At 43.0% G+C, this 22,179-nt stretch overlaps 6 protein-coding genes across 6 annotated transcripts; 3 read left to right on the top strand and 3 right to left on the bottom strand.

The window, feature by feature from the left end:
• Positions 1-1,482: 1,482 nt before the first annotated feature.
• On the bottom strand, positions 1,483-2,113 carry MYCFIDRAFT_7504 (uncharacterized protein; the record flags this gene model as incomplete). Its single annotated transcript, XM_007930540.1, has 2 exons — positions 1,483-1,760; positions 1,816-2,113. Coding segments are annotated over 2 exons (576 nt in total), but the record flags the coding sequence as incomplete, so codon positions are not given.
• A 491-nt stretch (positions 2,114-2,604) lies between these two features.
• MYCFIDRAFT_177158 (uncharacterized protein) lies at positions 2,605-3,211 on the top strand (the record flags this gene model as incomplete). Its single annotated transcript, XM_007931026.1, has 8 exons — positions 2,605-2,611; positions 2,670-2,680; positions 2,712-2,759; positions 2,799-2,843; positions 2,880-2,918; positions 2,946-3,054; positions 3,084-3,117; positions 3,142-3,211. The coding sequence occupies 8 exons, from the start codon at positions 2,605-2,607 to the stop codon at positions 3,209-3,211; spliced, it is 363 nt and encodes a 120-aa protein (XP_007929217.1).
• Positions 3,212-7,059: 3,848 nt separating this feature from the next.
• On the bottom strand, positions 7,060-8,286 carry KIN28 (serine/threonine protein kinase, CMGC family, CDC2/CDK subfamily; the record flags this gene model as incomplete). Its single annotated transcript, XM_007930615.1, has 1 exon — positions 7,060-8,286. One exon carries the CDS (start codon positions 8,284-8,286, stop codon positions 7,060-7,062), a length of 1,227 nt encoding a protein of 408 aa, XP_007928806.1.
• Positions 8,287-10,072: 1,786 nt separating this feature from the next.
• Positions 10,073-10,741, top strand: MYCFIDRAFT_101452 (uncharacterized protein; the record flags this gene model as incomplete). Its single annotated transcript, XM_007931025.1, has 2 exons — positions 10,073-10,453; positions 10,508-10,741. Coding segments are annotated over 2 exons (615 nt in total), but the record flags the coding sequence as incomplete, so codon positions are not given.
• A 611-nt stretch (positions 10,742-11,352) lies between these two features.
• Positions 11,353-12,654, top strand: MYCFIDRAFT_189819 (uncharacterized protein; the record flags this gene model as incomplete). The annotated part of the gene is made up of 5 exons (XM_007931024.1): positions 11,353-11,539; positions 11,596-11,725; positions 11,775-12,009; positions 12,100-12,530; positions 12,588-12,654. The coding sequence occupies 5 exons, from the start codon at positions 11,353-11,355 to the stop codon at positions 12,652-12,654; spliced, it is 1,050 nt and encodes a 349-aa protein (XP_007929215.1).
• Positions 12,655-20,609: 7,955 nt separating this feature from the next.
• MYCFIDRAFT_31837 (uncharacterized protein) lies at positions 20,610-20,780 on the bottom strand (the record flags this gene model as incomplete). The annotated part of the gene is made up of 1 exon (XM_007930605.1): positions 20,610-20,780. A coding segment is annotated over one exon (171 nt), but the record flags the coding sequence as incomplete, so codon positions are not given.
• Between the last annotated feature and the right edge of the window lie 1,399 nt (positions 20,781-22,179).

Raw genomic sequence — 22,179 nt, 5'->3', positions numbered from 1 at the left:
GGACAGCACCCTCTGCTTTGTCGCGTTAGTTCTAAGCGACTAGCTGCCTCGTCGTCGCCTCGGAGGGCAGAGACGCTTCGAGATAGCTACAAACAGTAAAACACGTTTACGAGAGATAATTTTGTTAATTCTCGTCTATATTCTCTACAATAAAGACGCGCTTCTTCTTCTCTGCAATATCTAGGTGCATTCTTATATAATTGAACCTGCTAAATACGCCGTTGTCGTATCGTTGCCCTCAAGCGGACGAATTTCGTATTCCTTAGCTGCAGCCGCACCTACTAAGAACGGTTTATCCTCAGGCGCTTCGCTTACGAAGCCGGCAGGCCGGTCACGTGCACGAAGCGCCTGAATGGAGGTAGTCAAATATCTTCACCATGCAATTGTGCGTCTTGGAGGTTGGGATGATAAGTGCGATGTGCGATAGGGTTCGCGACGCGGTTCTCTAGAAGCTCGACGTGCAATGGAGAGACTTCGTATTTTGGTAGATCTGCATAGATCATAGACACCAGAATGGTGTGGTACCATCTGAGGACATTCACAAGAACTCGTTCTCCGTCAGGCTGAGTGCCAAGATAGGGTTAGGCAAAGCGTGTCCTCAGCACTTCAACGCAAAGCCACTCTCTGCACTTCAACTGGACTTCCGAATACATTACTATACGACACGCTCCAACTGAGGTGATCCTACGTCTTTGCTCATGTTCAACCGCTTCAAGGCTCTAAAAAATGCCTTGCAAATACGGCGGAAGCAGTCGGCTGAAACGATATCGACAACATGAGAGAACGAAGCTACGAGAACAGTCGCAAAGCGTTCTTTGCCCCGATGTTTTCGAAATTACGACGCATTATTACTCGGCTTGATTGAGGACGGCATGGCGCTGTCGGGCAATGGGAAGAGAGGGGTTTCAGGAGAATGCGAACCCAAAGCAGCCCTATCAAAGTCGCCGGTAGGGCTGTATGATCTGATCTAATAACGAACCTCCCTACCGGAACGAAGTCATCGAGTGGCTCGACCAATACTGTTCTTGCGTCAATCGATCTAGAGGACGATATAGGTGGAAGGAGCGGCGTTTTGGGATACGGCTTTGCTACGATCGACACTAGATCACTTCTCGAGCCCAATATGACGTGTGAGGAAACAGCGCAGATAGTTGTTTGTTCTAGACAGTGTGTCAAACTGCATGTGTGTGTCTCACGTAGCAATCATCATAGTTACTTAAGAGGAGACTAGATGCCCTCTCTGACAATCAAGCATCTTTTGCATCTCAGCCCTGCCTGCCTATGATGCATGATTAGAAGGATGCAAAAGATGTACGAATACTTGCCGAGCCGCCGTCTTGAAAGGCCTGCATCGTCACGAATTGATTTCACGATCTATGCGATAGTACAGGAAGCCGCTTCGTCTTTAGATTGTGTCCTATCTGAAGTCATCAGCTTTTCCGTTCGCGATCGTTGAGCTGAGACTGACCTTGCAAGGACGAACTTGGATCCAACGAAGGATGGAACCAAGCGCCCGGGCATATGCCTCTCTACCTCAAACTTGGCCCGCCACCCAGTGCAGTGACCTGTAAGTAAAAGCTTTGCGTTCAATGCTTTCAGATCGGCCACTGTGCTCTGGATTCTGGTGTGTTCTGCGTCCGCTAGGTGGTAGCCACCCATAACAGCATACAATGGAGCACCACCACTCAGCTCCACAGCGTGTCGAGATGCGTTGACCACACCAGCGTGGCTACAGCCCGTGAAGACGACGACGCCCTTATCTTTATCATATGTCAGCTGTCACCTCACCGAGTGAGGAAGTGTTCATCTCCGTACCTTTAATCTTGCACATGAGGAGTCTCTCATCCATCAATGTTTCATCCTCGATCCATCTTCCTTTGCTCAGTCTGGCGCCAAACTTCATTCCTTTCTCGTAGTCGGTCAGCCTTGGTATCTCGCCAGATACAGCAAACATCCCATCAAGCACAAGATGTGGTTGATCATTCTTGACCACCTTGCCACCTGCTGTTTCGATCTCTTTGAAGGTTGGGTCTGGTGATAAAGCCACAGGCTCCATACCAGGCGCATGAACACCTCGCAGCTCTGGCCTGTTTGGATGAAGATCAACAGTGACTGGTGTAGACCTCTTTCGCTCAAGCTCTTTGGCACGAGCCTCTCCAATGAGCTTCAAAGCTGTCTCAATGCCAGCCGAATGATCGCGATGCCAGTGCGAAAGTTGAATTGTCTCGATAGATCCGAGGTCAGCACGTAGGCGCTTCGCATTAAGCTCAAACGCACGACCTTCTGGACCAGCATCGAAGAGGATCGTATGTCGCTGCTCGCCTTTGAAACCAGTGATCATGAGCGAGAGACCGTGAGCACTGCAACAGATCTCCTCCATTTTCAATTCGCGGATTGGTCCACCACCTGCTTTGGGCTCGAATGCTGGGTTGCGAAAAGCAATCTCTCTGACGCCACCAGAATATTGGACTTCTGGACTTGGACATGGCGAGATCGGGTCCAGCTCATTGTCAATGATAACCAGAATCTCGACTGAGTCAAGCTCTTCTAGTCCTGCAAGTGCCATCTTTGCCGTTCCAGTAAATTTGACAGCCGCGAGCCGATATGGACTGTCGGTTCTAGAAGCTGAGGTCAACTACATAAGGGAGATCGAGTTGCTCTTGTTGTAGCTTGCGAGCTTGTCCTCCTTAGCTCACGATGATCACTGCAAGGCGGGAGCTGCGGCTGCGGAGCGTCTTAGTTCAGCTCTGTCGACTCTAGTCAGTATATAGCTTCCCAGCTAAGAATCTGTCAGTGAGAGGGAGGCATCTATCAGGTTATATATCTCCGCCAGAAAGAAGTGCGTGATCTGATAGAGAGTGTCTCGGCGATGTTTTGAGATGCCCTACTTAGGAGTCGAGGCTAGACGCGATGAAGGAGTGCTATAAGCGAACGCAGTGGCAAAGACGAGCGCAGGCTCACTGTACTCGTTTACTGCTGGTCCGGCATATAAAGAACAGAGTCACAGCGATTTCATGCTTGGAGCCGACCGAGGAGGGCTCATTGTTGTGTTCCGTGAAAGGCGAAGAAGATGGGACGTTGAGGACGAGCAGATGCAAGCTCGTATTCGGCTCCTTCGTTTTGCTTGGCACTTGAATTGAGCCCTTTGGGCAGCTACGTAGGAAGTCTAAGGCCTTGGATACCTCGCGTTGAATTGTCAATAAGTCGTTGATTATCCAGAAGATACTCAATTATCGTCTCTTGTCTTATTGTAGCGTGTCTTATACCTCTTATAGGTATCTAATCTTAATTATTAAATTATCGCTTTCCGCTAGCGTCTTAGTATTCTCGTAACCTAATTCTTGCCTTTATATAATTGTCGATGCCTCTCGTTCTATTATATAGTAGTAGATATTGCTATTGCTTCTCGATGCCGCCGAAACAGGTAGACCCGTCTATGCTAAAGGCCTCGAAGTTAAAGAGGTCGAAGAAAGCGCCGAGCGATAAGGTAAAGAAGAAGGTAAGGTAGGCGCCGTATAACTAGACCGAAGAATAGGTAGAGGCTATACTAAGTAGAAGCGCTTATCGAGCGTATTACGAGGCAGAACGACAATTAAGGCTTTCCGGAAAGCGACTTATTAGAGATCTTAAAGGAGCTAAATACTAGGTTTAAAGTTAATATTACCTCTAAGTAGGTACGCAACAAGTTTAATACTTTCCGGCTATTATAGAAGAAGTAGAAAGCGTACCTTAGAAGGACGAGTAGATAGTAGGGTTAGCCGCCTTATACGGAAGAAGAGGTAGAAGATGCCTATTATAAGGCGTATCCGGACTACCTAGTATTTAAAGAGAATTTGCTAGACTGCTATAACCTACTAGAGGTATTGTTTAGTAATCAATTAGCGATAGGTAAAGGCGTAATAGAGGTAGCTAAATTAGCGATAGCTACGGAAGAAGAGGCTCGTAACGAGATTGTCGAGGATAAGGTTATAGTAACCGAAGAAGAATAGCCTAGATCTAATAAAGAACGAGAGACTCCGAGCGTACTAATAAGTCGCTCTTAGAGTATCGATAGTAGTATTAGTAGAGGCAGAAAGCGAGGTCCGCTATTACTATAGAAGTAAGCCGTTACTAGCGCGAAAAAGAAGAAGGATAATAATACACCTAAGCCTCGGAGCTATACTAAGGATTATATAAGCGCTACTATTAGCAGTCTTGAGAAGCCTTTACAAAGAGCGATAGCTTCTATTAGCGCTAGTAGGCAGTTATCTTCTAAACTAAAGGACTCCGTTATAATAGCTACAACTCGGAAAGCTATAAACTACGAAGGCATTTAAAAGCTACTATTTGCGAAGCGAATAGCGCTCGGTAACCTACTCGAGAACGAAGGAACAGCTAGACGTATACTTAGATATCCGGATAGTAATCTCGAAGCGATGTTAAAGTATTTAATTAAGAAGAGAGCGAAGGTAGATAATTAAGAGTTAGAAGAGCCTAAGTCGACGCTAACTCCTACGGTTAAGGTACCTATCCGGCCTGTTTCTAAGTATAGTATCGACCCTCCGACCTAACAAATGCTACTAATTCTAAGTTAAATAGCCCCTTAAAACATGCCGTTTAATTACCCGGGTTAATAGTTGTATTATAGCAACGGGGGACAGTCGTTGCCGTCGCTCTAGGAGCTAGAGTTTAGCACTTAGAATAGGTACCTATAGCAGTAAATAAGGCGGAGAATATTGCTAGAGAGACTACATTTCTTAGAATATTATAGGGTTGTCTATACTATAAATTTAGAAGAAGGTATTATTACTTTTTACACAAAGATCTTAGAACGGCCCCCGAAGTTACCGTTACGTTCATTCTTAGATATATTATCGTCCTGAAAACAAGCTGTGTTTTCCTCTAAGTAAGGCTATATATAAAGCTAAGATCTAAGCTTAGTAAAAACTATAAATTTTGACTTTATTACGAGTTTCCTTAACAACGGCATAACCAATTTTCTTCGTTGTTTTTTTATATTAAGCGTCTGCTAATGAACTCTTAACTAACTAAAACACAATAAAAAAATAGTGGTATTGTTATAGGTACATTCGCGATATAGCAATAACTATCGGATTTCGACGCTAAGCTCGGATATACCCGCTTTTAGATATTAGAGGCCTCGGATAGGCGACGACGATAACAATAACGCGCTCGAGATCTATCTAAAGTTCCGGATAGCATTATAAACACCGCTATAACGTAAGAAAAACCGCTAAGACTCTATTATACCGAACGCTGCCGCGATTTCGAACGCCGCTCTACTATCGTATACCCCTAACTACGACTCTCCGCTATTAATTAATCATCTTCGTACGGATCGTTAGCCTCTTGTCTCGCTATATATTCTCGCTATATTAAAGTTGCGACTTTGTCTCTAAATACCGATATCTTGCTTCTTATTTCTATCGATTAGCGATCAATCTCGGCGACCTCGTCTTCTACGACGTTATTCTTATTAAATCCAATATCTCTATCCGGCGGTACTACTAAGAAGTCCTTAGTTTCGAGCGTCTAATAATAAGAGACTATAAAGTTGTTTAAGGCGTAAATAGCGACTACAAACCGTGCCTACTAGAGTAAAGTATAGCCCTTATTCGGACTATTCTTAAAGATCTACTATTATTCTTTTAATATACCAAATCGCCGCTCGATATAGTTACGGAGCTGAGAATAGCGTAGATTAAACAACTCTTCCTTCCGCTTAGGCTTTATCTTAGAAGCGTACTATTCGCGAAGGTAATATTATGTCCTTTAGTACGGCACTAGCATATACTTAAGGTTCTTCGAATAGCCGCTATTAGCGAGATAATATCGCCCTTTCGGTATCCTTAATCTACCTCGAATAGCCGTCGATAGCACCGTACCGTCCGCCGTAGAGCCCTCCTATCTAGGTAATATATAAGTAATTATTCCTTCGAAGTTATAGCACGCTAATACATTCTACGAGACGCCGCCTTTACGGTTACGATAGGCGCTAGCATTCGATATCTTTACGGCTCTAAATAGTATATAAGTGCTATCTAGTGCGCTAATACAATCCGAGAAATATAGCTAGAATTTAGGGTTATTAGTTACCTCTTATAAGGTCGTTATTGCCTCGCTTAGCTACCGCGCCTTATCTCTAAACAACGTATATAATAGTCGACTAATCTTATAGACAGCTCTTCTATAACCTAATAACGAGTACTAATATATCCTACGTAATTAGCGGTTGTTGTAGCTATAAGCGGCTATATTAAGGAATATAACTACCTACTTAGCTAGACTAATTCGCTAACCTCTAGTAAGGTTATATTCTTCTATAAGAGTACTAATAAGTGCCTTTAGAACAGGTTGTCGAAGCCTCGTCGTCGTATAGTAGTATTCCGGCGGTCTAATAAGCATTATCTACGTCTACTACGAGCCTAACTCTAGCGCTACGAGAGTCGTTATTATACCCGCCGGTCGATACCTCGGTCGCTCCGTCTCGTCTAGTAGTATTCGAAGAACCTATAGCACTATATAGATCGATAGATATAGTACGAAGTCTTTAGCGTCGTTTAAATCTATAGTAATAGCGATAACTATACGAAGAAGGCATTTATATAAAGAAGAGCAAGGTATATATACTAAACCGGAAGGAGATAGAGCCGTACGAGAATAAGGCACCGGATAGTTAGCAATTTAATTATAAAAGCAAGCCTACCTTACTAAAGGCCTGCTTGTAGCAAACACCTGTCTAAAGGCCTCAATTATCGATAATTGGAGTGTCTTATAATAGACGCCGATAAGTCACTCAATTATCGGTATCCGGACTGTCTTATAATAGACCCACCCTTCTTATGGATAATTGGCCTCGATTATCGACAATTCAACGCGAGGTATCCAAGGCCTAACAGCAACGAAGGGCATACGAGGGATGGCAATCAGATTCTAGGTCTAAGTAAAGACTACCATGCTCGCTGGTCGTACGCTCTGTGGATGCATCCATTTTCCAATAGTGTACAAGTCATTCATCGGTCTCGTCAATCGTACATTTCCCTGAGGAGTTCGAAAGGATTACTTTTTGGCACCGAAGTCGATCTTCCTAGCGACATTATCGCCACGATCTTCCTTCGTGCCAGGGACTTCTCCGCCCCTTCTCTTCAAGTCCTCGCCCATGGCTTCGACACCACCACCCTTGCGTGGCAGATCCTCTAGTCTACTAGGTCTCGGAGCTGATGTCCAGAAGTCATGTTTCAGCGTCTGCTCTGCGCTGAATCTCTTCCTCGGGTCAAGCGTCAACATCTTGATCAGCAAATCTATGCCCTCATCTCCGATCGCGCGGAAAGGTCCTGCCCAGTAATCCCTACTTCGCAAAGGATACTTCTCGTCCGGTATTACGTAGCCAGGCAGCTTTTCTACCCCAGGCCAGTTCTGATCGGTCGGAGTTCCTACCTTCTCACATATCAACTTGATCATGTTGATCTCGCTCTCCGGCCACGCTCGAAACAGCACATCCCGTGCGATCAATTCCGCGAACACGCATCCACAGCTCCAGATATCGACCTTCTCACCATAGTACTTTGCCTGAAAGAAAAGCTCTGGCGGTCGATACCAGATCGTGATGGTATTGTACGTCATCGGTTGATATGGATCCGCAAAACTTCTTGCAAGGCCGAAATCCGCCAATTTGATCTCTCCGTTGGCAGCGATCAACAAGTTGTTCGGCTTGATGTCGCGGTGCAGCACGAAATTCTTATGGCAGAACCAGATCGCCCGCATCAGCATGAGCATCCAAGCCTTGATATCGCTTGCCGTATAGCTTATGTTTTGCGTATCTTGTATTAACTTCAGCAGATCCCCTTGCGGCAACTGTTCCAAAACTAGATTCAGATTCTGTCCTTTCGTGGAGTAGACCGAGATCAACTTGATGATGTTGGGATGATTGAGTTCTTGCAAGAATTTGATTTCTCGCAGACTGTCGTATGAGATACCGAACTCCTTGGCTTCAGCCCCGACCTTGATCTTCTTGATTGCAACCAGTTGTGCGGGATCGGTCTTGAGGTGTGCAGAGAAGACGTCGGCATACTGACCTGAGCCAAGCTTCTTGCCTTTGACATATTTGTTTCTTTCTGCGGCGTCAAGCTGTTCAGCGAGGTCGGCTGTGGGCGCGATTGAAGACGGTGAATTCGGCGTCGATGTGTTGATCTGTGAGTCGGGACGCGGTGATAGCTTGACGCGTTTAAAGGGAGGTTCGGGAGGGACGTCCAGGGCTGGCGACTTGAGCGAGCGTGGTGCTGACATTGTCGCTTTTGAAGGTGCAGCGGTATTACTGATTATCAACAGGTCATACTGAAGTGGTTCCGGCCAAGCGAATGTCTGTTACGGGGAAAGCGAGCTGGTTGGACTTTGGCATGTGAACGTGTTGTGAAGTGGAGCTCTGGTAGGGAGGCCCATACGTACCAGATTGTCAATACAGCACTTCTGACCGTAGCGACAACAACGCAATCTTTGCTCCTTCAAGTTCTTTTTAATATATCTTTTTATATAGAGGAGTTATAGCTTAACAATGTAGAACAAAAATACTCTAATTTGTATCTATTTTTAGAAAATAATCAAATTTCTAGTCGTTACCTATTGAATTTATAGGCTATATAGCCTAAAAGTCTAATTTAGAAGTTTAACAATTTTAGCATTTTTTAGGCCTTAGCATACTATTTTTAGTAATCTAAAATCTAGATCTTATAGTTTCATCTTATAAAAATCTAAATCTAAATTTATATATTATTATATAAACTATTAGTAATATAATCTAGAAAGGAATATTATTTTCTTACTATATTCTCGTTAGTTTATCTTTTTATTTAGAAGAGCTATAGCTTAGTAATATAAGACAAATATACTTTAACTTTTATGTATTTTTAGAAAATAACTAAAACTATTATAGCTATATACTAAGATTAGCCTAAAACTCTTAGGTAAAGATTTTAAGATTTTAGTATTTATTAAGCCTTAGTATACTATTTTTAGTAATCTAAAACCTAGACCTAAAAGTTTTACCTAGTATAAATATATTTTGAGATTCTTATTTTAATACGCTTACTATTAGTCTTAAAATCCTAAAGCGAATATTCTTAACAATTGTAGGCTTAGCAATTTAAAGTTTACAATTCTTAAGAATATTCTTTTCTAAGTTATAAGACTATTTATAGCTTATTTAAAGTAAAAGCTTTAATATAGATTCCTACTAGGTGAAACTATTAGGTTTAGGTTTTAGATTACTAAAAATAGTATACTAAGGCTTAAAAAAAGCAAAAGTCTTAAAATCTTTATTCTAGAATTTTAGGCTAATCCTAGTAGATAGCTATAACAATTTTAGTAATTTTCTAATACTAGATTAAAAATAGATTATTTTTGTCTTATATTACTAAGCTATAACTCGTCTAAAGAAAAAGATATACGAAAGGGAACCTAAGAAGAATTTAAGTTTTAAATTCTAGATTATAGAACTAATAGTAGCTATATTACGAGAAAAATCTCAAAATAGATTTTTATTAAGTAAAACTATAAGGCCTAGTTTTGAGATTACTAAAAATAGTATATTAAGACTCAAAAAAACGCTAAAATTCTAAAATCTCTAACTTAGAGTTTTAAGCTATATAGCTTATTTATTTAGGAGGCAACGACTAGAAATTTCAATATTTTCTAAAAATATACATAAATTAGAGTATCTTTGTCCTATATTATTAAGCTATAACTCCTCTAGATAAAAAGATATATTAAAAAGAACTTGTAGGGGCAAAGATTGCGTTGTGAATTCTTCATTGACAATCTGGTGTGTATAGAGCTCCGTCCTCTGGCAGCCTCAGGCAAACCGGAAGAGACGAGCTCGCCGCATCGAAGCCAATGCTGTCTCGCCGACCATCTCATTCAGAGACATTCACTTCACGCCATCACATGAAATAATCCTGTCGGCCTAGTGCCATCCTTCACCATGGCCAGCAAACGGCCGCTCGTGCTTCTCAGCCTTCCATCGACGCTCCGAAACACGACATGTATACAATGCCGGTCACTGCACAAACTGAATCCCCCTCCCTTGAGCATCCCCAAGCCTACGCCATTTGTACCGGACGTAGCGACCTTCATGACACTCATCGGACGCGGAATGTCAGCACATACAGCTAAGATTCCTTCATGGGAAGCGTTATTCACATTATCCTCGGAGCAGCTTCGCGAGTCTGGGCTGGAGCCAGCGAGAGCGAGGAGATATCTTTTGTGGTGGAGAGATCGTTTTCGAAAGGGCATCTATGGCATGGGTGGCGATCTCAAATATGTCAAGGATGGACAAGGCGCATTGAGAATAGTCGAAGTGAAGAAACCAGTCAAGGAAGGAGTGACAAGGACTTCATCAGCGACCCTCACGCAAGATGCCGGATATAAGAAGATCATCACCAACATAAAGGGCGAGATCGTTGCCGTAGAGCCGCAAGAGAACGAATCACGGCACAACAGAATCATGTCGAAGCTGGCGCCACCGCCCAAAGTAGACGAAAAAGAAGTCGTGCCCGTCAGCGGCACCAAGATCGTGCGCGCGAACACCATCGGAGGCACGGGAATTGAGTACGTAAAAGGTCAGCAAGGCGCGGCGGTATTAAAGGTCAAGGACGGTCTGTGGGAACAGCGGAGAGGACATAAGGTCGATGGAGGTGAGAGAAGAAGAGCAGAGGTCAGGGCGAAGAGAGCTGCAGCCGAAAGGAAGAATGCTAGATGATCGGTTTCATTGCACCGAGATCTTTTCAAACCCATTCCAGGTCTGTGCGTGGTTACTCATCCCAGACAGAAGGACCGTCGATGCTCAGAGGAGCTTCTGCCGGAACTGCACCAGGGTCAATGCCAAGACGATGGAAGCCTGAAGCAGGGCAACTTCTATTTTCGCGCCCAGATCATGACACAGCGTCGGGATGCAAGACTGCTGCTTTCGCCACAAAATGCCAGAGAAGGGCTTGCAATCTGTATAGTCCAGCGCACATTGGCGCGGAATGTCAATATCATCCCAAATCCGAGTCAATCAATGGTCCGAGCGTCTTCATATGCGCTCCTGATGATCATTGGAGCACATTCCGCCTCCGGTGCGAAGAGAAGCACAACAATCATTGTTGCGGCCGCTTGACCTTGCGAGCATTCGCCGATCTAGACCTCTCCAAGTAGTGCAGCACCCCGCATGAACGAGACCATCTGAGGCTATGACAAAGTCGTCAAATGCTATTCGCAGTTGATGTCAAGGGCAAGATTCACTGATACATATAGAAATCCCAATCCATCAAGGTAGTCGGTACATCCACATATGATTTTACAGCCTGATCGCCAACCATGACCGAGTACACTGTCCCTTGTCGAGGCATCGTAGCCTACTCAGAGCATGAATGGAAGTTGGAAGACCTCCTCACACGAGAACCGAGGGAAGATGAATTTCTTGTCGAGATGATCGCTACGGGAATATGCCATACGGACATTGCAGGCTATGGTGGAATCTACCCAAGAGTCCTTGGTCATGAAGGTCAGAGAGTCAACTCAATCTCCCCTTAATCATCGTATACTTACAGATCACCCCAGGCGCTGGCCGTATCACAAAATTAGGAAATAATAAACAATCTTCGAAATTCCAAGTTGGCGACCTCGTCATTCTCTCAGCCGCAGCATGCTTGAATTGCATGTACTGCAGTACCGGTCATCCAGCATATTGGTATGCATGCAAACCACATCTATAAGACCTCCAATGACGAGCTCCACAGTGTTGAACATGCCCAACTCACATCCGGCGCCAACGAGCCCAACTTCGTCCTAGCATCCGACAAATCAAAAGTCATTGGAGGTGGCTTCTTCGGCCAATCTTCCTTCGCATCCCCAGTCCGCGTGAAAGTCAGCGCAGCTTCCAACGTGACCTCAACAATCAAAGACGCAGAAGAATTGAAACTTTACGCACCTCTAGGTTGCGGAATCACGACTGGTGCTGGTGCGATCACTCATGTTGGGAAACCGAAACCAGACGATGTTATCGCGGTAAGTGCATCAAGAATTCTATCCCACGCTCGGATCTAACATATCTGGCGACAATAGGTCATAGGCCTAGCCGGCGTAGGCCTAGCCGGAATCTCCGCCGCAAAACACCTAGGCGCAAAAACCATTCTCGCAATCGACCTAAACCCTTCCCGCATCGAATTAGCAAAATCTCTCGGCGCCACCCTCACCCTCAACAGCTCCCCAGATTCCCTCTCACAATCCGGGCACTCCCTCATCGAAGCAATCCGTTCTCTAACCCCAGGCTCTCTCGGCTGCACCCACATCCTAGACACAACCCCGTCCGTCTCAATCTTATCCCAAGCTCTCGAATGCCTGCAGAAAAACGGGCAATTATTGCAAGTAGGTTTGAAACCTGTGGGCGCGGTGCTGGAACTCGATGGTTTGAAACATATGGCGAATGGAAGGCAGCTTAAGGGGGTAATTGCGGGGGATAGGGATCCTAGTAAGGCGATCCCGGAGTTAATTAGGTAGTGTAAGGATAGGACGTTAGAGATTAGGAGGTTAGTGGAGATGTTTGGCGTTAGGGAGTTTAAGAGGGCGGTAGAGGGGATGGAATCGGGGAGGGTGGTGAAGAGTGTGCTTATTTGGTAGCATGGGTTTTTGTGGGAAGGCGGAGGGAAGGGGGAGGGGATGAAGTCCTTATTTGTTTGGTGAGATTCTCCTCTCCCTTCCAGATGATACTTATGAATGAGATATCGTGAATGACACTTGTGGAGTGAGGGTTTTAACGGTCATTCTATTCATGTCTGAGGTAGGCAAGTCAGCTACCTGGAAGTGTAGCCATTCGGGCGCGCTGTCTTTTCGATGGAATAATCGGCACTAGTTCGCTGGCTTTGCCTCGCATTCCATCGCACGCGTCGCCACCCTGGAATCGATGCACTTCAACCCGGCTCGGATTCGATAGTCGATACTAGTAGTCTAGGTTTGCTTCGCATTCCTTCGCACGCATTGACATCGTAGAGTTGATGTAGCTCAACGGCTACCGAGCGAATTGTGCGCCTGTTGCTAATCAATTCTCTAGTATTATCATGATTGGCACTCTCACCGGTCTCCAATGGATGATTTACGACTCCTTCAAGATCTTCATGGGCCTGCTAACAAGACTAGAACAGCACTAAATACCAGAAGGAAAGACCAATCAGTTACATTGCGCTTAGCCCTACTAAAGCTCCTCGTTATTCTCCTCTCCTACGAAGCCCGCACCGCCCTTATCCGAATCGTCGAGTATAATAGAATCTTCCTCTATAGCCTTCTTTACTCGTATCTTATTAACCTTCGTACCGAAGGATCTTAGAGCCGTATTGCCTAGCTCTTCTTTATCTAGTATCTAATGCTCGATCTATACGCTATAGGAGTAGTATCGAACTATTCTTACTTTGCGCTTCTAGCCTACCCGATTCTCCCTCGTCTTCGCCTATTTACTCGCTACGAGGTTCTAGTTAAGGTCGGCTATAAGTAATAAGTTCGCTTCGACTATATTATAGCTACGCTTAGCTATACTTACAGAGTAGACGAGAATATCTGCGCCCGACGTCTAGGACCGATTAAACTCTACGATTAGTTATAATCGCTAGCTAGCGTCCTTCGGTACCCTTAAGTTAAATAGCTACGACTTTAGACTAGCCTTCTTATACGCCTAGATAGAAGTATTAGTATATTGCTTTAGCTCTTATTTACGAAGGTAGAGCTTACTAGATTAATAGTGTAAGCTACTACGTTAGAATAGCTTATTACTATAGCCTTGCGGCCCTTATTATCTTTAACGGTATTAGCCGTCTACTTCTTAAGCTCCGCGATAATATCCTTAATACGTAGGCTTTCTATAAGCTCGTTAAGGAAGTAAGTGTATAGGTCTATATCGGGCTTAAAAAGCTAGCCGAAAGACTTAATCTCCTTTATAGTAAATTCTATTTCCTACTCCTTAGTAGATACCGGCGCGTAGCCTTTACGCTCTAGATTATTGTTCCTTACCTTAATGAACTTATTAAGGGCCTTGCTATAGTTCTTCTGTACCTAGTCGGTTATTCGAGTCGGCAAGGTAAGGCCGCGCTTATCTTTAGATAGCAGAGGCGATAGGGTAGTTCGAATTCGTGTCCTATAAGAGCCGAGGAAAAACTGCCTCTACGTAACCGCCTTAGCGTTAATCTTTCCTAAACGGATCTTCTAGTTAATGCTCCGCTTTAGCTTTTCTACCTAATTATTCAATTCGTTAATTATATCCTAAGGTAGCTTAATATTCTTTAGCTCCTTATCTGCATTATCTAATAGTCGCATCTTCTATTTAGGCTTTGTTGCGTTGAACGGCTAGACCGATTTGTATGTCCGCAGTATAAGAAAGTGCCTTAATACTAGCATAAGTAAGTTAGCTATTAGGATTTTAGGCTCCTTAATAGAACCCTTTTTCTAATACTCTCCGCCTAAAGCTTTCTCGTAGCGATTAATTATCCTCTTAAAGCCCTCGCCTAGAGGCTTACTTCTAAACTCGTTCTATACTTCAAAGTCCTTCTAGTAGTTAGGGTCGGATCGCCCCCTATTATTATAGCGAGCTAAGGCGTCGAAGACTCTAAACTATTTAATTATCGGCTTCTACGTTCTAGCGATTAGGGTGCCTATTACGAAATATACCGTATATTTCGTATTATAGTTTACGCTTAGCTTACGAAGCGTACTTATACTGTTCGTATATATTCTATACTCCTCGTTAGCCTCGTCTACTACGATAGCTCTAACTAGCAGAGTATTATAGGCCGCGGTTTTGAAATCAGTCGAGCTATTTGCGTAAGGCCTACCCTCTTAGGTCCTCCTAAACTATACGGTCGAGACAGAGAAATTCCAGTTCTCGTAGAATACGTAGAAACGACCCTTTAGTACGAATACGAGCTTCTTATACAGACCGAGGGGCGCCTTAGTAATAATTGGATTTTGCGTAGAGCCCGGATAGTTAACTCCCTTCCGGTACTTATCTACTTTAGGAGTCGCAACGCGATTAGGCGCAAAGCGCATTACGTCTCCCCTTTTAAAGAGCTTAATACTATCTATTTCCTCTTTCGTATTATCTATATTAAGCGGGTTGAAGTTATATAGTTTAATACCTAGCTCCTTAAAGTCCGTATAAGCTAGGAATTTCTTTATAGTATCGGGTTTTAAACCGGCAGTTAGGCACAGAATCATAATGCCCTTACGAAGCCTAAAACTACGCTATAGGTCGCGCTACTTATATCTATAGGGGATAGAAAACTTATTCGCAGATAGGTATTTCGAATTTTCCGTACCCTATAGAAGGTGTTTCTCTAGATTATCTCTGTTTTTAGCGTAGTCTTTAAGTATATCGGTAATCTACTTATAAAAAACGAAGATCAAAAGTTACTCTATAGTTTTGCCGAGACCTATAATGTCGCCTAAGATTCCTCCGGCTTCTCGAGTATACTACGGTCGGCAGAACATAAGCTAAGCAGCTCCGAACACTTAGTAGGCGTATAGCTTTGTCTTAAAGCCCGGTAGGGCGATAGGTATTTCGGGATCTACGAAAAGTTTAGGCGATAGACGCAGACAGAGGCAGATGCGTTTAACGTACTCGTACGTTATCTACTCTAGCTCGGTAGTATAACTCTAGTTAAGATCCCCTACCTAGGTTTACTTAATACGGTCGAGGAGCTCTTTATAGGTCTAACTTAGAATATAAGGGGTCGCCTCTATCTGCTCCTCTAGGTCGTCCGGCTCCGGAGTGTACGTATCTGTATTAACTATAGGCTAAGCGCGTCTAGCAGTCCTGCTATTCCTTATAGGCTCCGAGTTAGTATTAGAGTCGAGCGGCCTAGCACGAGTATAAGGATCTCGTATACGTTTACTAGTATCTAACCCTCTTCCGTTTCTCGTTAGACTATTATTAAGACCTTTACTTATTCTATATAGTTCTATCGATATGTTATCTATAGAACGCTAATATCCTAAAGGATATAGATAATTTTCTCGAGGAGCGACGATCCTAGGCAAAGCTCCCGGCGCGGCAGTGTCTATAGTCGACTCTTAACTATTTTCCTTAAGTCCGGAACTTTAAGCATTCTTTTAAGCATTCTCTTAAGCATTCTCTTAACCATTTTCCTTAAGTCTAGAACCTTAAGCATTCTCTTTAGGATTCTGTTAAGCATTCTCTTAAGGATTCTGTTAAGCATTCTCTTAAGGATTCTATTAAGCATTCTCTTAAGGATTCTATTAAGGATTCTGTTAAGCATTCTCTTAAGGATTCTCTTAAGGATTCTCTTAAGCATTCTCTTAAGCATTCTCTTAAGGCGTAGAGGGCACGGCTAGAGCATTCTCTTAAGCATTCTTTTAAGGATTCTCTTAAGGATTCTCTTAAGGCGTAGAGGGCACGGCTAGAGCATTCGGCGCGGTAGCGTCTACAGTCGACGTATAACTGTTTACATTGAGTCTAGAACCTTAAGCCTGCTATAAAGATACCGGCGCAGGGGCAGGCGGTAACTTAAGATCTCTAAGCTTAATAACTTTCGGTAGAACTCTACTAAATAGAATAGGGCGCTTATCGTTAGGCGACGGTATCGATGCCCTCGATAATAGAGGGATACTAAATGCGGCGCTACGTAAGAGTTCGCTAGATTAGAGACCTAACCGCTGTCGGCGCTACTTATAACGACGCTCCTATATCTCTAGGCTAAATAGCAGCTTCTCTCTTAGCTATAAGTCTTCCGACTCTACTAAAGCTATAGTAGCTATAGCGATCGGACTACTCGTATTCGTTTTCCGCTTCTTCTCGATATGCCTATTAATGTCTCGGCTAAATGTCGCGTAAGCCTTGTTATCGAATTTCTTATTTGCCTATTCGACAAAATCTAGCTCGTATTCTTATAGCTCTAGTTAGTAGCCGATAAATAGCAGTATTTCAACACCCGCGGCGCCGTATCTGCCGGCTATACTATATTTAGTAACGGCAGCTTCGAACTTACCGTTATCGGTAATCTTATTCGTATCGTCCTCGCCTAGGTTTACTGCTGCGATTACGATGTCTAACTAGTTAGTAATATGAAACTTAGACCTCAACTAATCCTCTAGGAGGTTATACGACAAATCTAGATGTAACAATCGATAATCACCTTTATAAACAAATTTCTTTAGAGTCGTAGAGGGCGCTTACCTAAGATATCCTACCTATAGTATCGAAAATAGTTAGCCGAATAGCTATGCGATAAGCACTATGTCTAACCGATCGACTACGGCTAGCGTAATAGTATAGGTATTCCTAGCCTAGGGCGTCTAGAGTCTTCTAGTAGATGCAGGGAATGTAGATCCCGGCTGCTATATTTGCAATTTTCGACTAGTAGCAAAGTCTCGACTACCCTAATCCTAGACGCTATTTACATCCCCGCCGCTAGGGTTTGCTTCTATTAGAAGGACTTTACTCGCCGCCTTATTGTTTAATGTTGTCTTTAATAAGCTCGCTAACAATAGTATAGGTCTTAGGCGGCGGCTAGATAATAGCGTAGGTGTTTAACTAGGCTCGCGCTTAGGCGTATCTTTATTAGTCTATTATTGCTTAATAAAGATAGACTACCCTTTACGGATCTTAGAGTCCGATATACCTAGACTAATAGCGCTACTTAGGTAGCGGAGGCAAAATTCTACGGCGGCGCGATACTACTCCTTCTTATTGTTATTATCCTTCTAAGGGCCCCAATTTCTTATATAGCGATTAAGAATTTTCTGCTCGTCCTTAAGCTTGCCGTCTAGGAGACCCTACTAATCGTAGACGTAACGCTTTGCTATACTATTTCCTACTATATAGTCGGAATGATTTGCGGGTAGCGCGTCGTTATTAGGAACAAATAACTATACGACGAGTGTATCGATTTCGTCCTCTATAAAGTAACGGCGCTAAGGTGTTAGAGCTAGTAGTAGCGGCGTCGCAGCGGGCTCCGCTATAGTAGCGGCGGCCGTAGTATACGGTTGTTAAAGCGAAGGTATAGTTGTCGCGGTTGTAGCGACCCGGTATTGTTTTAAGCTTCTAAATTAGCGAGGTAAGCTTTCGTTAATTTGGTATCTATGTAAGTGAAGCCGTTACGAAACCGTTTGCTTAGTAATAGGGGTTCGCATTGTATATACGCGCTAGTAGAACCGTAATCTATTACTGCTAGCTGCTCCCTATCTATGCCTCTTATTCGATACCCTCCCTTATATTACTAAGAACTATCGCGAATAAATGCTAACTATAACTGCAAGTATTTCAGACCTTTAATGTTACCCCTTACCCTTGTTAAATACTAAGTCTACCTCGCAATTAGGCTCTCGATGTTTTTTACATACACTAGTACGTATATCATTGTGCCTCCTTAACTTCTCGGCAGACAATTATACAAGGTTGACACTACATCCTCTGTTATAAAACACTGCTTTACGATTATACATTGCTCTTTCATCCCGTATAATGTAATTAACAACTATATGTCGAATAAATGCTAGCCGATCTCCTTTAAAGCGGTAGCCCTCCTCTCCGCACTCGAGGCGGTCTAGTCTACGCTATATAACAATAAGGTTCATCCGCGTATAGACATTATCGCGTTCCTTATCTCCTAACTATAGTAGTTCTAGATAGGGAGGGTTATAGCGACAGTCCTTTCCTTTACGAGAGCGACCCTTTCTACTATAATAGTACTTCCGATCTATATTTTCGCTATAACTCTCTCTTATAATATAGAATAGATTCCTATAAGAATTGTTCCTATATAGGTATAATTGCTTATAATAGTCCTAGACTTCTTTAGCTATATATAGGGACAGCCCCGTCTATATTACTTTAAATATCGGAGCGGTTAGCAAATAAAAACTGCTATAAGTGTATCTTAGGTCGAGCGGCTATATATTAAAGTCGTAGAACGAGTAAATTCCGGAATTGCTTACAAAGCGTTTACCGGCTTTCCCGTCCCTTTTAAGTAGTAGTATATAGCCAAATTCGTAATAGAAGGTTTAGATCTTTTCGAAGTCGGCATCTGCAATCGCATACTCTCTACGCTACTATAGATTAAGGCCTAGATTAGTGAAGTATTGCTAGACGAAGCTTCTATAGCGCTATTGTACGATGTCTTGCGAGAACATCTATATTATACACTTCGATACGTTGTTAATTATTGCGAAGTCTTCGGCTAGCGCTAATATGTTAATATGCTTACGTCGCTTGTGCTATAGAGAATGTTCCGTAGGTGCAGTAATTGTAGCGACACTACCCCCCTTAGCCTAATTGCTATACGCCCTTAGATTAGAGCGATAAGCTTACGTAGGTACAATTAATACCCGAGCGAGTACTTAAGCGACTATATCGGACGATGCTTAAGTAGACTAACGCCCGCCTATAGTAGTGCGATTACTACTAGAAGCGATAAGCACGCTCGTCGGCACATTTAGTAAATTGCTAACTATAGCAGATGTTCTATAAGCAGGTTGAAAGGGTTTTACTATAGGCTTTTGTATTAGCTTTCGTAGTAGCTTCTACGGCGGGGTTTCCTAGATCTAATCTAGCGAGCTCTATAGAATCTCTAGCAAGGTACTATAGTTAGACGAGGCTATAATGCCTAGGATGTTAGGTAGAAGTATTAATAGGCTCTGTGTCTCGTATATTACAAATCTCCTCTACCTCTTTCTAGAAGGTATATACAATTCGCCCTAAAGCTCTATATCGCGTTTCCTACCTCGTACCGTTGTATAAGACCCCTACTGCTTTAGGCGTAGCATATAAGACTAGTTATTATTTAGAGCTGTTGTACTAGCTCGTAGTTTATCGCTAGTTTACTCGGCGTTAATGTTAGCGGTATGCGTATCTTAGGGCGGCTTAGGAGTCGTAGATTCTAGGCTGTTATTAGCAACTAGAGCAACTCCCGTAAGATAGATAAGATCCTCTCTCGTTATTCTTACTATCCTGTGCTTTTAGAGTATTTTTATAGCGGATACAAAATTCGATAGCGAGAATTCGGCGGTATAGTTGCACTTTAAGAAGCTCGTAAGCTTACCGAGCTATACGTACTTGTCCTTGCATCGCTCTAAGATATCGGTAATCGCATATATAAGAGCTATAATAGGTTTACGTTTTGTTGTTAGAGAGGCTATATCGGATCCCTAATATAACTCTATATTAGGTCGAGGTAAAGAGACGGGCTCCGTATCGTCTAGCGATCGCTTCGGCTGCTAACCGTAAGCAGATACTAGAGAGTCTTTGCTATACATACTAATATCGTAGCGTCTATCGTTATAAGGACTTAGTATATAGGTAATCTAAGAGGGGCTATCTCGCTCTCTAGATATTATATAGTAAGTAGCCGACGTACTGCCTTAAGGAGCATTAAGGTCTTAATAAGCATAAAAGTCTTAACGAGCATCCGCGTCTAGAGGAGCATCGGAATCCTAACGAGTATCGGAATCCCGACGAGTATTAAAGTCTTAACGAGCATCCGCGTCTAAAGGAGCATCGGAATCCTAACGAGCATCGGAATCCTAACGAGTATTAAAGTCTAGGGGAGCATTAAAGTCTTAACGAGCATCAAAGTCTAGGGGAGTATTAAAGTCTTAACGAGTATTAACGTCTTAACGAGCATTAACGTCTTAAGGAGCCGGCAAATCTTAAGGAGTATTAAAGTCTTAAGTAGCCGGCAAATCTCGAGGAGTATTAAAGTCTTAAGGAGTCGGCAAATCTTAAGGAGAATTAAAGTCTTAAGGAGCCGGCAAATCTTAGGGGTACTCTAACTCTTAGTAGCGCTTCGACTGCTAGAGAGGAAGCTGCTCTCTTCTCGACGATCTTAGCGCCTACTGTTTTCTCGACGGCCTCGGCTCCTACTCTTCCTCTTCTTTAGTATCGAAGCCGTACTATTCTAGGTATTCTTCTGCTACTATAGCACTAACATTCCTACGAATAGGTGCGCTAAAGTTTGTACTACGTAACTAAGTAGGCTAGGAAGGTTCTAACTCTTAAGCTCGTTGCTTTAGTTCGGTAGATAGAGGTAGCGTATTACCCTATACGTCGATAGTAAGGCTAGTCTTCCGTATATTAGTAAGCGGGTATGCTAACTCCCTAAGTGCTACTAACCTTCTTTCCGCTAGTACGTATGCTTCCCGTCTGTAACGTACGTAACTTTGTAGTAGCTTTCGAAAGTAACTCCTTAAGGTATTTAAGGCTCGCGAACTTATCCTTTAGATCGTCGTAACGTACTAACTGAATTCTACTATCGATCTATTGCGCGAGTTCTGTTTCTGTAAGTAGGTACTAACTAGCACTAGGAATGTACTATCCGTAGGCTCTAACTTGCTCTCAGAGCTTAGCGATGTCCTACGCGAGCTAATAGCTACGGATGAAACGACGTCTCGTTAATCTCCTCTAGCTCGTAAACGGCGTAGAAGTTATTATCGGTAGTTGCGGTTGTAATCCTCCGAAGGATTAGTTTAGAGATTCCTACCTAGTAATACTACTAGCGGCGGAGTATACGAAGTCTAATTACGATTCTGCTTAGTTTAGTATAATCATCCGAGGTATATCTACTTGCGCTTGCCTTATTGTCTATTACCGCCGCCGCTATTGCCTCTATTTTTAGATTACTACTAAAAGTCCTACTATTAAATAGCCGCCGCAGTCTTCTAGTAAGAATCGCCGGTCGTTAGTAAATACGCCTACTTACTAGTTACTAGGTTATAATATATTAATTAGCGGCGACTACTATAGTATATATTATCGTAGGTCTAACGGCTACGGTATAGGCACATTCGCGACGACTATTAAATAGCAAAGACCGCTTAGTATAGTAGGTATAAATAGAAAGCGCTATTAGTAAAAGACTTAGTATATAACGTCTATTAAACTACCGTCGTCTAAGGAATATATACTATATTAATAAGTGCCGTCGTCTATATCGTACGTATTCTAAAGTACTAAGTTAGTAACCTATATAGGCTTAAATTGCGATAGCGGAAATAGCTTAGGTAATAGCGGAGAATAATAGTAACTATTTCTATACTAATTAGTATAGAGACTAGTCGCTATATACTCTATTATACGTTAGGTCGCTACGTCTAGCGTAAATAGGCCCCTTACTAGTAGCAGTCGTTATAGGTAGTAAGGTTATTACT

Source organism: Pseudocercospora fijiensis, assembly GCF_000340215.1.
Source record: "Pseudocercospora fijiensis CIRAD86 unplaced genomic scaffold MYCFIscaffold_7, whole genome shotgun sequence".
Classification (NCBI taxonomy): Eukaryota; Fungi; Ascomycota; class Dothideomycetes; order Mycosphaerellales; family Mycosphaerellaceae; genus Pseudocercospora; species Pseudocercospora fijiensis.
Note: the sequence above shows the minus strand (reverse complement) of the source record. Positions and strands in the feature narration are given on the sequence as shown.